General features: G+C 37.4%; 2 protein-coding genes across 2 annotated transcripts; both read left to right on the plus strand.

Moving 5' to 3' along the window:
* Window positions 1-5,996: 5,996 nt before the first annotated feature.
* Window positions 5,997-8,591, plus strand: LOC121245769 (pollen receptor-like kinase 3). Its single transcript, XM_041143627.1, is given in 3 exon segments — window positions 5,997-7,048; window positions 7,051-7,417; window positions 7,659-8,591. Coding segments are annotated over 3 exon segments (2,067 nt in total). The 5' UTR covers window positions 5,997-6,115; the 3' UTR covers window positions 8,426-8,591.
* A 2,696-nt stretch (window positions 8,592-11,287) lies between these two features.
* Window positions 11,288-13,864, plus strand: LOC121246568 (exocyst complex component EXO70A1-like). Its single transcript, XM_041144741.1, has 2 exons — window positions 11,288-13,610; window positions 13,724-13,864. Exon 1 carries the CDS (start codon window positions 11,528-11,530, stop codon window positions 13,385-13,387), a length of 1,860 nt encoding a protein of 619 aa, XP_041000675.1. The 5' UTR covers window positions 11,288-11,527; the 3' UTR covers window positions 13,388-13,610; window positions 13,724-13,864.
* The last annotated feature ends 1,965 nt before the right edge of the window (window positions 13,865-15,829 follow it).

The raw sequence follows: 15,829 nt of genomic DNA on the forward strand, positions 1-15,829 counted from the left end.
AGATGAACGAAGGTTTGGTGAAAAAGATGAAATGGGGATTGGGCCTAGAATGGACTAGGCATGTTGAGCTTGGCCTGGAGTAAAGTTGAAAAGTGAGAGAGAAACAAACTTGGACTCAGACAATGGCGTGGTCTTGGAGATGTTTGCAAAGAGAGAATAGGCTTCATCATATTTAATGTCTTTTGAGATATATACAAGTTTTGATGGAATGTGATAACAGATGGATCCTCGATGGGCCGAACTTAGATCAAAGTATACACACTGAAAGGCCCTATAATCAAATTTATGATAATTGAATGGGCGAGTTAAAGGCCAACAGGCTGATCCAAACACGCGTTGAGAGATAAAATCAGGGACAGTTTTGTGAAGAAGAAAAAATGGAGATGAGTTATGAAAAGAAGAAGATGGAAGCACGTTTATCAAACATATGGCATGTTGAAAAGCATAGGGCCAAAAAATTAGTGGGACAGAAACGTGTGCAAGTAAGGCCAATCCCGAGTCTACAATGTGCCTATGCTTACGTTCCACTATGCCATTTTGAGTGTGGGCATGAGGGCAGGTAAGACAGTGAATAATGCCAGAGGTAGAAAGAATTTCAGAAAAAAGATTTGAATTCTCCTCCCCAATCAGTTTGAAGTTGCTTAATTTTTGTATTAAACTGTAGTTCAATATAAGCCTTAAATTTAATAAAAATGGATAGCACTTGAGACTTGTGTTGCATGGCAAACAATCATGTATATCTAGAGTAATTAATAGGGGTGTAACCGGTCCGGTTCGGTTTAGTTTTAGACAAAATTCAGGACTGAACTAGTATGCACCGGTTTTGCATTTCCTAAAACCGATTACGCACTGGTTACCCTCCTAAACCAGTACCTCCAATTTTACCGATTCCGGTCCGGTTTTCCAATTTTAATAGTATTAGTATTATGAGATAAAATATAATTAATATACGAATATATATTAGTATACTAATTAATTAAAGCGAAATGTAATTAATATATTGATGTATATTAGTATTAGTAATATATTATGTATTTATTAAAATGAATGTGTTGAGAATTTATTAGGCCATAAAATGTTATTAATATATATATATTATGTCTAAAACATATGATCAAATAAATCTTCACGTTTACGATTAAAATTTTTTATTATAAATTGTAATAACATTATCTTATATATAATTATAATTTATATTATTATATATATTATACATATAAATTGTATATAATGTAAAAAATATTATATATAATATTAAAAAAGTTAATTTAAAATATATAATATAGGGAACTGGTCTGGTCCAGTCCTAAAAAGTATAGAACCGGGTCGATATTGGCCAGTTTTGGAATTACAGAAACCAGTTCCAGACCGGACCGGTCCAAAACCGAACCTGTTACACCAGTTCGGGCCGATCCGATTTTTCGGTTAAATTTTACACCCTAGTAATTATCTACAAATGATATATAAAACTGAAAGCCCTTAGTTGAAACATGGTGTGAAGGATCCCATAAATCACTAAAAATAAGATTAAAAGGTGTAACAGATTTAATGGTTCTAGTATAAGATGGTAGACGATGATGCTTGGTCATAGCACAAACATTACAAAAATTCATAGAGGACGTTTCATCAAAAGGAAGACCATGTTGAAGAAGGACATAACGGACAACCTTGAGGGAAGGGTGGCCAAGGTGTGAGTGTCATAGTGGGACAAAAGAAAGTGAGTTGGAATGAACCTAAGGGGACTGTGGTGAGAAAGTATAAAGTCCATTAGTTGTTGTCCCATGGAGCAATAGATTCCCCGTGGTGCAGTCCTTTACATAGAAACGATTAGAGAAAAATTGGAAGAATATATTATTATCTGAACAAAACTGACAAATAAAATGAGGTTCTTGGCAAAGGAAGGGACACATAGTAGTTTAGTCAAAATAAATTGAGATGAAGAAGAGGAGAAGAAAGCTGAACCAGAGTGTGTGATTGGGACATAAGAGCCATCGCCAACATAAAGTTGATCGAGACCATGGTATTCTGCAGACTGGAGGTTCAGATTGGCAAGCTCACTCGTAATGTGGTTTGCTGCCGCTGTGTCAGGGTACCAAGCTCCATTTGATGTATCGTGGGAGGTACTGTAATGGGCTGAGGTAGGAGCTATAGATGTATAGGCTTGATTGAAGCGGTAGATACAAGTAAGAGTCGTATGGCCAACCCTATTACAAACTTGGCCCATTGGTCTAGAGTCAGTTAAGGAAGGTGGAGAATGTACTTGTAAAACCAAAAAACCATGGCCACGGGTGCTCGAACAAGCTCCACGATTTCAACCATAGTTTGGATGACCACGTGTTGCACGATCACGACTAAAAGAAGGAGACCAAGTGGAAACATTTGCTGGGACTTCAGGTGATGAGAAAATAGAGGCAGTAGCAGCGTGATGCTGTAGTCGAGCTTCATGGGCAAGAAGATGACCCATAAGTGTTTTAGTAGAGATGGGATTAAGTTGTGTGGTTACAGATGACACCAATGCATCATAATCAGGTCCAAGGCCAGCCAAAAGATAGGGCACAAACTCGGTGGAAGGCAAAGGACGTCCAGTAGCAGCCATGGTGTCAGCGAGAGTTTTGACTTTTTGAAAGTAAGCAGATATGGGGTATGAACCTTTCTTAAGGGAGGCAAGCTAAAGTTGGGTTTGAATTAAATGAGGTTGAGAGGGAGAGGCATAAGTAGATTCCAATGACAGCCAAACATCACGAGCAGAAGTACATCCCACTATCTGAGCAATGATGGATTCTGAAAGAGAGGATATTAATGCCGACATGACCAGTTGGTCTTGCTGAACCTAGATTTCGTATTCTGGGTTGGATGAGGAATCAGGTAGTTGGTTAGGTGGAGCTGGGCAAGAACCATCAACGTATTTGAAGAGACGTTGGCCTCGCAGGTAGAGTACCAGTTGAACTTTCTAGAGTAGATAGTTTTCGATAGTAAGTTTCACTGAGAAAATATGAGAGAAATTAAGTAAAGGTAGAGAATGAGAGGAGGAAGAGAGGGTGGTTGAGGAATCATACATGATGCCGTATAGCAAAGGAAAGGAAAAAAGAAAAAGAAAAAAAAGAGGAGGGTGGACGAGGAGTCTTAGGTATCATAGGTATGCTCTGATACCATGCTCGAATTTGTGCTCTGTATATTATATGGTTTCCATTACAAAAACAATGAGGCAGAGCCTCTCAATATATATACATAGAATAAAGAATATTCTCTACTTGTCAGGATAATTTTACAGCTAGCAAATGAGTTGGTTACAACAGGTGGTTTGTTGAGGTTATTCTGGAAGGCTCCTGATGCTGCTGTGTACGTTGTATGGAGTCTGCATGAGGTGCCGTTGTGCGTGCTGCTTAGAATCATTTGCATCAGCTGCAGGCTATGTGCCGTGGGTTGCATGGATTGCATGGGATGCATATGCTGCCTGAACAAAGTGTAATTGAAAGGATATGACAATACTATATTTTACAAGAAAAATCTCAGATACAAGTGAGATTAATTATAAAAAATGAGTTTTTCTCGAGTAAATCCTATTTTTTTTTTTTTTTTTTAAAAAAAAGGGTCTGCATAGAATGACTTTAAATTCCCACAAATCGTTTTTCATCTGACAATGAAAATATCATGTTATAGTTAATCAATTTTTGTGGGAGCATAGGAGGCAATGCCTTAATTTGCTTCCCGATGATCCAACTTTTATATTGAAGCTTGTAATTTATTAAAAAATATAGTATTAAAAAGTTGTTTCTTGTATGGTTAACATGCACGTAAAACAATTTTAAAATTTGCTATAATGATTTTTAAAAAATGTAGCGTCATTTACATGATATTTTCATCAACAGTATCAATTTGGTGCTTTTAAAAAGGTATAATTTTAATTTTTTTAGCATCTTAAAGTACTTTTTATAAATTTACGGTACATATCTTCTTTCTTTAAAAAATTTTTAAAATGTTAAAACAAATTTCAAGCTTTCAAAATTAAACTAAGGACTAATTTCAATACTCAAGTATTGAAAATACTTCACTATTATTTATTATTTTATTATTATTATTTACATACTTTTCACTACTATTCACTATTATTCAATATTCTATCATTACTTTTTTATTACTATTCACAGTGTTAGAAAGCACAACGAAAAATATCTCAAGCACAGCTTACTAAGTTGCTTCACAAGTTTATCCAGTTTAGCAAATCTTAAGCGTCTCCTTTTAGTGGCAAAGTGTACTACGTAGTATAGACTGTAGTAATACTAAACACATCCACAGTCTAAATACTATTTCAAGAGAGAACAAAAAGAGAGAGAATTTTGTATTTCAAATGATCAAAAAAACCAACTGAGGGAGGCTATATAGTCCACCCCACATGGCTGGTCTTAAAGGCCAGCCTTCAATATGTCATTTAAATGGTAGTAATGCATGGCATGCGTTACATTGCTTTGTAACGCATGCAGGGGAAGGGTCTGTCCACGTGGGTACCCCTCCATCCAACACACAGAATACCTGAAAATACTTAAATATCTAAATGCAACCTATAACAAGCACCAAAAGGTCCAAAAATACAAAATCATTTTTATATTTTAATTTTATAATATACATGCATTTCTCCTAACATCCCAATTTTTTTTTTGGATAAAATGGATATAACCCTTCATTTAGAGAGGACTTACAAAGTTGATTTGAAAAACAAGACAATTACAATAGTTAGTAGCTTCCCAGTACACTTTCATGTCTGACATGGTCTAGTCTAGACGGTAAATCTCTAAAGATCTAGATTTTAGAGAAAATACCACATCTGTCTACGACAGAGGTTACAAAGCCACATACCTCGACTAAGCAGGGTATGATTCACCAAACCCCACCAAATCCCGTTAATGCGGAGGGGGGGGACCACTACTCCATTCGGACCAAAGTCTGAAGACACTACTTTTTTTAGATTTTTATTTTCCTAGAAACAACATCACACAAAAGAAACTACAAAAAAACACTGCACAAAAAAAAGAAAAGCAGTGCACAGAAGCTGCATGAACACATGTCAACAGAACGCATAACTAGGGTTAGTTGTTAGCCTAACCAGCCATGTGTCTTTCTCGAGGAAGGCTATCAAAGTTGCTTGGTGGGCCTCCAGCCCTCGAGAAAGAAGGATTGAGAATGTCTAAGCAATCATTTTATTTAAAAGTAATGGTACGTACTGTCGCAGAGTGTGTAAATATTATAAAATTGTTTTTAAAAAATTATAATTTATTATTAAAAATTAATTTTTTAATGTAAATCTTATATTTATTTATTTATTTTTCAAAATAATTATATAATATGTATGGACTCACTACTACAAATATTATTTCACTTTATTTAAAGAACAAAAATTAACACCACATCAAGACTCAACCGCTACACTGCCTAACGTCTGATTCTAGGAAACGAATTTGAAAACAAATATTTTATAATTTTTTTGAAAAATGCTATTTAAAGATCTTGCACACCATCTATATGTTAAGATTAGATCAGTAAGATTCAAAATATAAAAATTTATTTTTTAAATTAAATTATGATACGTAGATGTTGTGTGATATAAAAACCTTTAAATAGAATTATTTGGTTTATTTTATTAGGCATTTTTGTATGTGTCTTTAAAAATAGAAGTAGACTAATAAAGAAAATGATAAAAAAAACTTTTTTTTTTTTTAAAAACAAAACAAAAACTGTTATAAAAATTTGATAGAATTCAGTAGGTAACGTATAACATGAAATTCCGTTAGTTTTGCAAAATTAGTTGCTAGTTATATATAGATAATTAGACTAAAATAATCAAGAGGTGTTCTGATGTTTGAGAATTGACCAATTCAACTTTTCATTCTCCGTAAAGCCCTTAGGTTTCTCTGATTTTGTGGCTCTCCTCGCACTCTCTCCCAGAAGAATACACACCATTCACAAATAGCCCATCAAATTAAGGAAGATCCAAAAATCGGTAAATCGGAGAAAGGCCCCAAAAAGAAAATAAAAATAAAAATAAAAAAAGAAGAAGATTACAACAAAATCTTCAGCGGCCAAGAAGGCCTTCCTTGGGCATCAAGATACCGGCTGAGTAATGGCCGTGGCTCAGCTTCTCCTTCGGCCATATCTTTGCTTATCTATTTTCTTGGTCCTTTCTCCCACGACGCATTCTATAATCGAGTCTGAAGCTTTGCTTAAGCTCAAAAACTCATTTACAAAAGCCGATGCGCTAAGTTCTTGGGTGCCTGGCTCGTTGCCATGCAAAGAAGGGGCCTATTGGATCGGACTAATTTGTTACAATGGCATTGTGGCAGGACTTCGCCTTCAAGGAATGAACTTGTCGGGGAAAATAGATGTTGAAGCCTTACTTGAAATGCCGGCGCTTAGAAGTGTTAGCATTACAAATAATGCCTTCTCGGGTCCGATCCCCGAATTCAACCGGTTAGGTGCTTTGAAGGCCCTTTACTTGTCAGGGAATCAATTTTCGGGTGAAATTCCCTCGGATTACTTCGCAAAAATGGAGTCCTTGAAGAAAATTTATCTTTCTGACAACAAACTTACGGGCAAAATCCCTTCTTCACTAGCTCAACTTTCCAATCTAATGGAATTGCATCTTGAAAACAATCAATTTGTAGGAGAAATTCCTTCTTTAGATCAACCGACATTAACATCAATCAACGTCTCAAACAACAGATTGGAAGGGGAAATCCCGGCTAGCAGCTTTTCTAGGTTTGATGCAAGTTCCTTTGCCGGAAATGCTGGACTTTGTGGGGAAAAGTTGGGCAGGGAGTGCCAAAAGGCAATTGATCAGCCGACCACTGGCAATGGGGACGGTTCAAAGAAGATGATTGCCGCGATCATGACATCAGTAGTGGCGTTTATTTCGATTGTTGCTGTGCTCGTTGTGAGGTTTAGGCGAAATAGAGAAGATTTCGATGCCCCTGAAGATGTCGAGGAAGAAGCCGTTGAGGTGCACGTGTCTCAGTCTGTGCGAAATGGGAAAGAAGCGGATTCAATGCGAGAGGGGGCAACAACTCAAGCCGTAAAGGATCCATTAATTGCAAGGGCGTCGGGATGGGAGAATTGGTGGTGGTGAATGAAGAAAAGGGTGTCTTTGGGTTGTCGGATTTGATGAAGGCATCCGCAGAAGTGCTTGAAAATGGGGCATTGGTGTCTTCATACAAAGCCGTGATGGCTAATGGGGTGGCAGTGGTGGTGAAGAGGATGAAAGAAATGAATACACTTGGAAGAGATGTTTTTGATGCAGAGATGAGGCGGCTCGCCAACCAACGCCACCAGAATATCTTGACGCCTTTGGCTTACCATTACCGAAAAGACGAGAAGCTGTTGGTCTACGAGTACATTCCCGGACGTAGTTTACTTCATCTATTGCATGGTACGACTTGATAGAAAAACACCCTTGTGAACTCTGCACTTTTGATTCTTTGAACCTATGCAGCTTACTACTAAGAATATCAGAAGGAAAAATGAACATGAATTGTTCAAGTTTCCTCTGTCTGCTTAGGACCATGCACGTATAATGCGAAGTCTATATATGCATTTTTTGTGATTTAGGTTATTTTATCTGACGAGATTAATGAGTAATGAGTCCTAATAAGACTATTTTACTTCTTTAGGTGAGCGTGGACCGTCACCCACAGAACTTGATTGGCCTGCCCGTCTGAAGATTGTTAAAGGAATTGCTAAAGGGATGGGTTATCTTCACACCGAACTTGCATCCTCTGACATACCCCACGGCAATCTCAAATCCAGCAATGTTCTTCTCAGCCCTGACTATGACCCATTGATCTCCGAGTATGGATTTAGCCCATTGATCAACCCTGCAAATGCAGCGCAAGAATTGTTTGCATACAAGGCACCGGAGGCAGCTCATTCTGGACAACTATCTCCTGCATGTGACGTCTATTGTCTAGGGATTGTCATTCTTGAAATCCTTACTGGGAAATATCCTTCTCAATATCTAAGCAATACTAAGGGTGGCATTGATGTGGTCCAATGGGTAGCATCGGCCATTGCTGATGGGAGAGAATCTGAGGTGTTTGATCCAGAGATTGCAAGCTCTGGGAATTCAGTCGTTGAGATGAAAAAGCTTCTCTACATAGGTGCAGCTTGCACTGAAACGTACCCAGAGCAACGGCTGGACATGATGGAAGCTGTTAGAAGGATAGAGGAGATACAGGTGGAGGGAGGGCAAGGGGAGGCTAGGGCAATGCATGTCTTACCATCGCTTCGAGACGGCTATGCAGATTCAGTGCCACAAGCTCACGTATCAAGAAGTTCACATGAAGGCCTTGGCGGGTACTCTGGGAGGATGATTTCCTCGGACAGCATTAATGCAAGTCGGTCAGGGCATCATAGTGATCATAATAATTTTTCCTTTTGACTTCTCATCATCTGTGTAAAGAATTTTTTTCATTTTCTATTTTTGATCAGGCGAGGATATCCCCAAGTATTTAAAAACGAATTAGTTGTTGGTATATCATCATAGAAGAAGTTCTTTTTTTCCTTTTGCGAAGAGAACTTAAGGTCGAATGAAAATTCATTAATGCATATGGACCCAATTTATGTATATTATGTAAATTTCAAACATTACTTTCTTTCTCAAACTTTTAAAATGTTTTTTTTTTTCCTTAAGCACGTTTCGGACGGTATTACATGAAAAAAAAAAAAAGTGTTTTTCTTGAATTAAAAAAAGCTACTAGAATCTCAAAATGTTTCCAAAAATTTTGCAACACAAAGATTAGCATCGAGCTACTGTCGTATTTGTTTTCGTAAATGAGATGAGATGAGTTGAGATTAAAATTAAAAATTGAATAAAATATTATTAGAGTATATATTTTTAATATATATATATTTTTTTATTTGAAAAAGTTAAATTGTTTATTTTATTTTGTAAGAAAATTTGAGAAAATTCTAATGATTATATGAAATGAGATGAGATGAATCGAGAGGAATTGTGAAAACAAACGAAGCAATGTCTATCCGCAAAAGCAATAAAGAGGGAACATTAACGATCATCATCTCCGACACAAATTCTACTTATCCTTTGTTGAACTGTCTTTCGTTGTCTCTAATTTTTCAATTCAACAGACTCTAATTTTACATATTAAGGTGAGATCAATGGAACACACACGACATGAATTAATAAACTATATATATATATATAGTTTATAGATGAATTAATTACTTTGATAATTCAGTCGTTATATTGTAAATATAAACAATAATTTGATGGATTAAAGAATAGTCTTGTACCCTTCAATAGTAATTATTGTATATTATATATATACATACATGTATAAACGATATATGCATGCAAATGAATGTCGAATACTGGTAGTGGATAGCTAGGTTGATATCGTTGGATAAGAATTCTCTGATCTATTTCAAGTGAAATGAATAGTATATATTTTAGTATAAAACATGGAGTATTTTAATGATTTCATTTGCTAACATTATGTGAAATGACTAAAATTATTTTATACTAAATAAATATTTTCCCATTTTAATAGGGTACCGAGGCAGAAAGCCTGAATATAGAGGTTCGCTAATTTCTAGAGAGAAGGCCGGGTGTAAGAGCCAGCGCATCACTCGATCATTTTTGCTCGATCTTCAACTGGGCTTGTATGTGGCCCATAGCCCTCTCTCAAAGTAAGCTAACAGATTCGATGGACCAAACACTGGGCCGAGTTTAGGTCCCAAAAATATCCGAACTATTAACAAATAGTTATTGACGTGGACAAATGGACGCCAACTTCGTAACCTTCCAGGCCTCCCTTCCCTTGCCTTTTTTTTTTATTTTTTTTATTTTTTTATTTTTTTGGCTTCGAGAGGTGTGTAAGTGTCTAGTTTGTTTTTACAGATAAAATGAGATGAATTAAGATTATACTTAAAAATTAAATAAAATATTATTAGAATATATTTTTTTAATATTATTTTTATTTTAGAATTTGAAAAAGTTAAATTTTTTTATTTTATTTTATATCAAAAATTGAAAAAATTGTAATAATTAGATGAGATGAAATAATATGAGTTAGGAGGAGTTGTAAAAACAAACAAGCCTGTACAATACAATACCAACCGAATAGCAATAACGAGTGCAAACTAAATGAATAAATGATCCATACAAGATATCTCTATTTTAAGCACCATTTCATCCATGAAATATGCGACATCAAATGATTATATTTTATTCCATGTTTTACTAATCATTTCATAATATATCAAGAGACCACGATTTAAAAGGTGATAAATAACATTTTTCATCCACTAAGAGCATTAGTATTGATTTAGCTATATCCTTATGCAAAGTTTGTAGTCAATTATGCCATTTTTAATTACCCATTCAAAAGCTGAACCGATTAACCATCTTAGTCATTTTTTAATTATTTTTTTTCTATTTTTTAAACTCATATTCTATTAAAAATATATCAAATATATATTTTTTTATCTTTATTTTCATAATTTCCAATAAAAGGATCAGAATATGTAGAAAATTAGCTTCATGTTATATCCAACAACCTAAAAATTAATATATATAAAAACTTAGAAATTATGAGAAAAGGTATCGTGAAAATGATATTGTTTGGAGAGAGAGAATAATATAAACTACTTTAGCTCATAAATAAGATAACTTATTTAAAATGTAGGCCAAATTTTTACATCTTGGTCAAATTTTAGATGGTACGGACAAATAGGTCAAGAGCTGTTGTGGTCTAATTTCACTGCAAAGGATTAATTAATATTCAGTCAAAACTCATTGATAAGATGTATCTGTTTAAAGTGCCAGGTTACACTCTTGCAATAATTTTAAAATAATAGCATTTTTAAGTATTTTGTAAATAGTAATAATAAAATAATAATAAAATATTAAATAGTAATGAGATATTATGAAAATATTTTAGATATTATGAGTATCCAGTTTAAACTAAAAATTCTTATAATTATTATTTGTTCAATATGGATGATGTGAAATGCTACTTTATTATAAAAATATCGTATTGTTAGAATTATTTTCAGATTCTGAGAATATTTAACAATTAATAATTTTCTACCGCATATTGATTAAACAAGTGTGACAGGCCCAAAACAGAATCTAGACAGAGAGAGTGGCAGCCAAACACAAGTAAAGTCTAATTGTCAACACCAAGTCCTTAATTTCTCGTAATATCTTACGTATGCAATTTGTACTCCAAAAATTCATTGTCAAGACAAACCCCGAAATAAAATATTTTAATAAAAACAAAAAAAAACCAGAATGCAAAAGAGAGCGGAGCCATTCATACATACATACATGCATGTCCTGAGCTCCACCATCATCGCCGCCATCAGCATAGCCGTTATCTCCAAAACTCTCTCTGTAGCTCCATATTTTTCTTACCAATTACTATCTCAGTCCAAATAGTTCCACCACCAACTAAAGCACCGGCTTTTACCAGATTTATTCGTTTGAAGATAAGATTTTTTTTTTTTTTTTTTTCTTGGAATGGAGCCGCCGCCGGAGGATTGCAGAATACTGTTAGATGCGGCGGAGAAGATAATTCTAGTGTGGGACTGGACGGCTTGCGAAGAAGCGAGAGATAGAATGATCTTCGAGTCCGATCGCCAGGAGGTCGATCGGTACTTACAGGCCGTCGATGAAATCCAACTCTCGTTGTCTTCTACCTCCCTCGATAGTCAGAGCGGCAACAAGGTCAACGCCACCATCAAGATCGCCATGGCTCGCCTCGAGGAAGAGTTCCGCAACATCCTCTTCACCAACACCTCTCCCTTCGAGACCGACTCGTTCACCAGCATCACCAGCGATCCCAGTTCCTCTGTTCACTCTTCTTCTTCTTCTTTTAATTCTGCTACTCCTCGTACTCCTTCTGCTGAACTCGGAGACCTTGTCGACGACCATTTCGAAGGAGGGGATCTCGCGGACTCCAGCAGAAGATCGAGCTACAGATCCACCAGTAGCATCCGCGAGATCGATCTGGTACCTTCAGATGCGATCTTCGACCTCCGAAGCATAGCCGAGAGGATGATCTCCGCCGGTTACCTCCGCGAGTGCATTCAAGTCTACGGCAGCGTCCGAAAACCGGCAATCGACGCGAGTTTTCGGAGGCTAGGGATCGAAAAACTGAGTATCGGCGATATTCAGAGGTTGGAGTGGGAGCAGCTGGAGACGAAGATACGGCGGTGGATACGGGCCGCAAAAGTCTGCGTCAGGGTTTTGTTTGCAAGCGAGAAGAAGCTCTGTGAACAGATATTCGAAGAAATGGGAACATCCGTGGACGACGAGTGTTTCTTGGAGACGGTTAAGGGCCCGGCGTTCCAGTTGTTCAATTTTGCCGAGGCGATTAGTATAAGCCGGAGATCCCCCGAGAAGTTGTTCAAAACCCTTGACCTCCACGACGAGCTGATGAATTTGATACCGGACATCGACATCGTGTTCGAATCGAAATCATCCGAGTCGATTCGGACTCAGGCGGCGGAGATTTTATCTCGGCTTTCGGAGGCAGCAAGGGGAATCTTATCGGAGTTCGAGAACGCGGTACTTCGGGAGCCATCGAGGGTTCCGGTGCCGGGAGGGACGATTCACCCGCTGACGAGGTACGTGATGAATTATATAAGCTTGATTCCGGATTACAAGCAGACTATGAATAACCTCGTCGTGTCAAAACCGTCTACGGGGTCAAGGTATTCGGGTGATCCGACGACTCCGGATATGGAGTTTGCGGAGCTAGAGGGAAGGACTCCTTTGGCGCTTCATTTGATTTGGGTGATTGTGATTTTGCAATTCAATCTGGAGGGCAAGTCGAAGCATTACAAGGAAGCACCCTTAGCGCATTTGTTTATGATGAACAACGTGCATTACATTGTCCAGAAAGTGAAAGGGTTGCCGGAGCTGAGAGAAATGATCGGAGACGACTATCTGAAGAAGCTATCCGGAAAGTTGAGGCAGGCCGCGACTAGTTACGAGAGGGCGAGTTGGATGGGGGTGTTGCACTGTTTGAGAGATGAGGGATTGCATGTGAGTGGGAGCTTTTCGTCTGGCGTTTCCAAGACTGCTTTGCGAGAGAGGTTCAAGCAGTTCAACACCATGTTTGAGGAGGTTCACAGGACTCAAGCAGCGTGGTTGGTGCCCGATACTCAGCTCAGGGAGGAGCTGCGAATATCCATATCTGAGAAGTTGATCCCAGCTTATAGATCGTTTCTTGGGCGGTTCAGGAGCCATCTGGAGAGCGGAAGGCACCCGGAGAATTGCATCAAGTACTCTGCAGAGGATTTGGAGACTGCTGTCTTGGATTTCTTCGAAGGATACGCTGTTTCCCAGAACATGATGAGAAGGAGATCTCATTGATGGAGTGAAGTTGAGAGTTACAAACCTAGTACAGATTCTTTTATTTTATTGCTTTTTGTGGAGTGGCTGGGTGATGTTGTGGCTGGTCAATCTGGGATTTCCTGAGCTTTCTGTTTCGCTTGAATTTCATCATTCAATGTTCTCTCTGATGGGCGAGATCACCTTGTCTGTGAAGAGCTCTCCGGAACAAGCCAAGTTCCTCGGCCCGAATGCTTTCTACTCTGTAAGCATTCGATTTGTTCTCCTAGCTTAGCACATTCTATTTTTCGTTTCTTTTGTTCATACTGGAATTTGTTGCATGTGTGTTTTATTTCAGTTTTTAATGTCCACAAGCAGTTCCCTTTTGTAGCTTTAGATGCATCTTGTATCATGTTGCATTTCTGGCTGTGATCATATGGGAAATGGAATCAGTTTCCTTTTCAGACTTCTTGTGACTTTTATACCATGTAATTAATGTTTCCAGCTCTGATTGAGTTAGTATGATTAGACAAAGCGTCCACAATTTGATGGGAAACTAACGGAGAATTGCTCAAGATGTTTGGTAGCTAAAAACCTTGCATATATAAGTTTCAGATTGTTAAAGTCCATGTAATATTGCTGGCAATCCAGGCCGCATCCTCTGTAGGTGGTTTGGAATTTCCAGAAGCTCATATCTCGTAGTCAAGACTATCCTGGCAAAATAAGTTTCCTTCTTTATTGATCTAAATGTCGAGGTGTTAAGGTTGGTTGATTCACTAACAGTGAGAATTTTGTTGTAGCTTAGAGCCTCAAACTTCTGTTTGGGTCTAGATAGCTTAAAAGAAAATAAAGAAAAGAAAAGAAAAATAAACCATTGATCAGGAAAATAATTGCCATGTTTTGCTGCCTTGCATTTAAGAATATTTGGAAGGAAAAAAATATCTACTTGCATCTGATGCGTGATCCCCACCCAAACATTTGAATCATCGAGTGTCGTAATTTCACATAAGAAGCCTTTTCAGCCAAATCAAGATTACGGGCACTTCGCACTTTGCAAGGACAAAGACGACGTGGAGTTTAGTAATCAAGGAGGATAGAAAGTGGAGTTGTAGTTGTCGTTCAAGTGAACCAAGAAGGAAAAACGACATGTAAATCAGGTCGTTGAAACTACTCGAGACCTTAGCTTCGCATGAAAAAGCTATCAATTTCATATAATCATATTAAAGAATCAGGAGCACGGGAACCCACTTAAATTTATATTCTCATCTCATACACCAATAACTGAGCAATTCAATAAATAATTTGACAAGGGCAGAGAGACAACACTAACGAAGAAATTTTCAGAAATAACAAATGAAAAGCCAAGTCAAGTGAGAGTCGTAACCTGGAATTGGGAATGTTTTGTGTCTTCATCCCTACTTGAGAATACATGCTATTGGGAATTTGGTATTACAAGAAGGACACCAGATTTGCAACCGGATTTAAATTTATTCGATCTTGTCTGCTTCCGAATCACCGTTTGATACTCCATTGCTACCTTGCACTGGTGTAGCTTCAGGTGCACTTCGAACATCCTTAGAAGGCATTCGGACCGGTCTTATGAGGTTTAGTGTTGTGTCGTCCTTGTCAAACTCTTCGCTCACATCTCCAGAGCAAGCATATCTGTCATGCCAAATGTGGTAATGAGTTCCTTAACTAAGAAAAAAAATTCTTTTTCTTTGGCTTTACCGTGTTGAGTTCTGAGAGGGCGCCCAAAGAGCACAAATAACACATAGGAGAAAGAATGACAGGACTTGCCAAAACGCTGGGATGATCCATGCTGTTTGCCACTTCTCATTGTATACATCTGTAGATTTGAAATAAAGCTGCAAAGTACCAAGTTGGGTGAAATATTTTATCAATGACCTTATATGAAGCTGAAAGTTCAAAGATGAGGATCAGGTAAGATGTGACTCCATTATCCGGACAAGGATAACACAGTGCAAGGATTAAAGAAACAAAATACTAAATTGAAACAAATCCAATCCATCTTGTTCAGGCATTCTAAATCCAACCTGTCCTAAAATTACGAGTACTTTTAAAAAAACTTTTCTTACTTTTACTATGCATCCTATAAACTTTAATTAGCTTGAATCCATCTGCGCACCTAGCTACCATATAATTAAGGAATTGATAAGCTTTGACGTTACTGTTTGTCCCTCCAAGGGTTAATGAAAACCTCTATGATATCTTCACATTCCCTAATTTCTATAGAGGCGGTTATAGATTCAACTAGCAATTTTTTTTTATAAGTTGAGCAGGTCATTCAGCAGACTTTCTAGAACACGTCAGTAGTTCATATTCTTTTTCCTTTTCTTCTTAAACATATGGAAGTTCCAGTGTGTGTGCATTACCTCATAGCACATCCAACCCACTGAGAAAATAACGGCTACTGCCATAGCATGTTGTAAACTTCCGGTATTCGTCCAGTTTAACCATCATCCT

The sequence above is a fragment of the Juglans microcarpa x Juglans regia genome, chromosome 1S (assembly GCF_004785595.1).
Source record: "Juglans microcarpa x Juglans regia isolate MS1-56 chromosome 1S, Jm3101_v1.0, whole genome shotgun sequence".
Classification (NCBI taxonomy): Eukaryota; Viridiplantae; Streptophyta; class Magnoliopsida; order Fagales; family Juglandaceae; genus Juglans; species Juglans microcarpa x Juglans regia.

Excerpts from the sequence above, each read along its gene's own strand:
- LOC121246568 (XM_041144741.1), top strand. The coding sequence starts at position 11,528 with ATGGAGCCGCCGCCGGAGGATTGCAGAATACTGTTAGATGCGGCGGAG.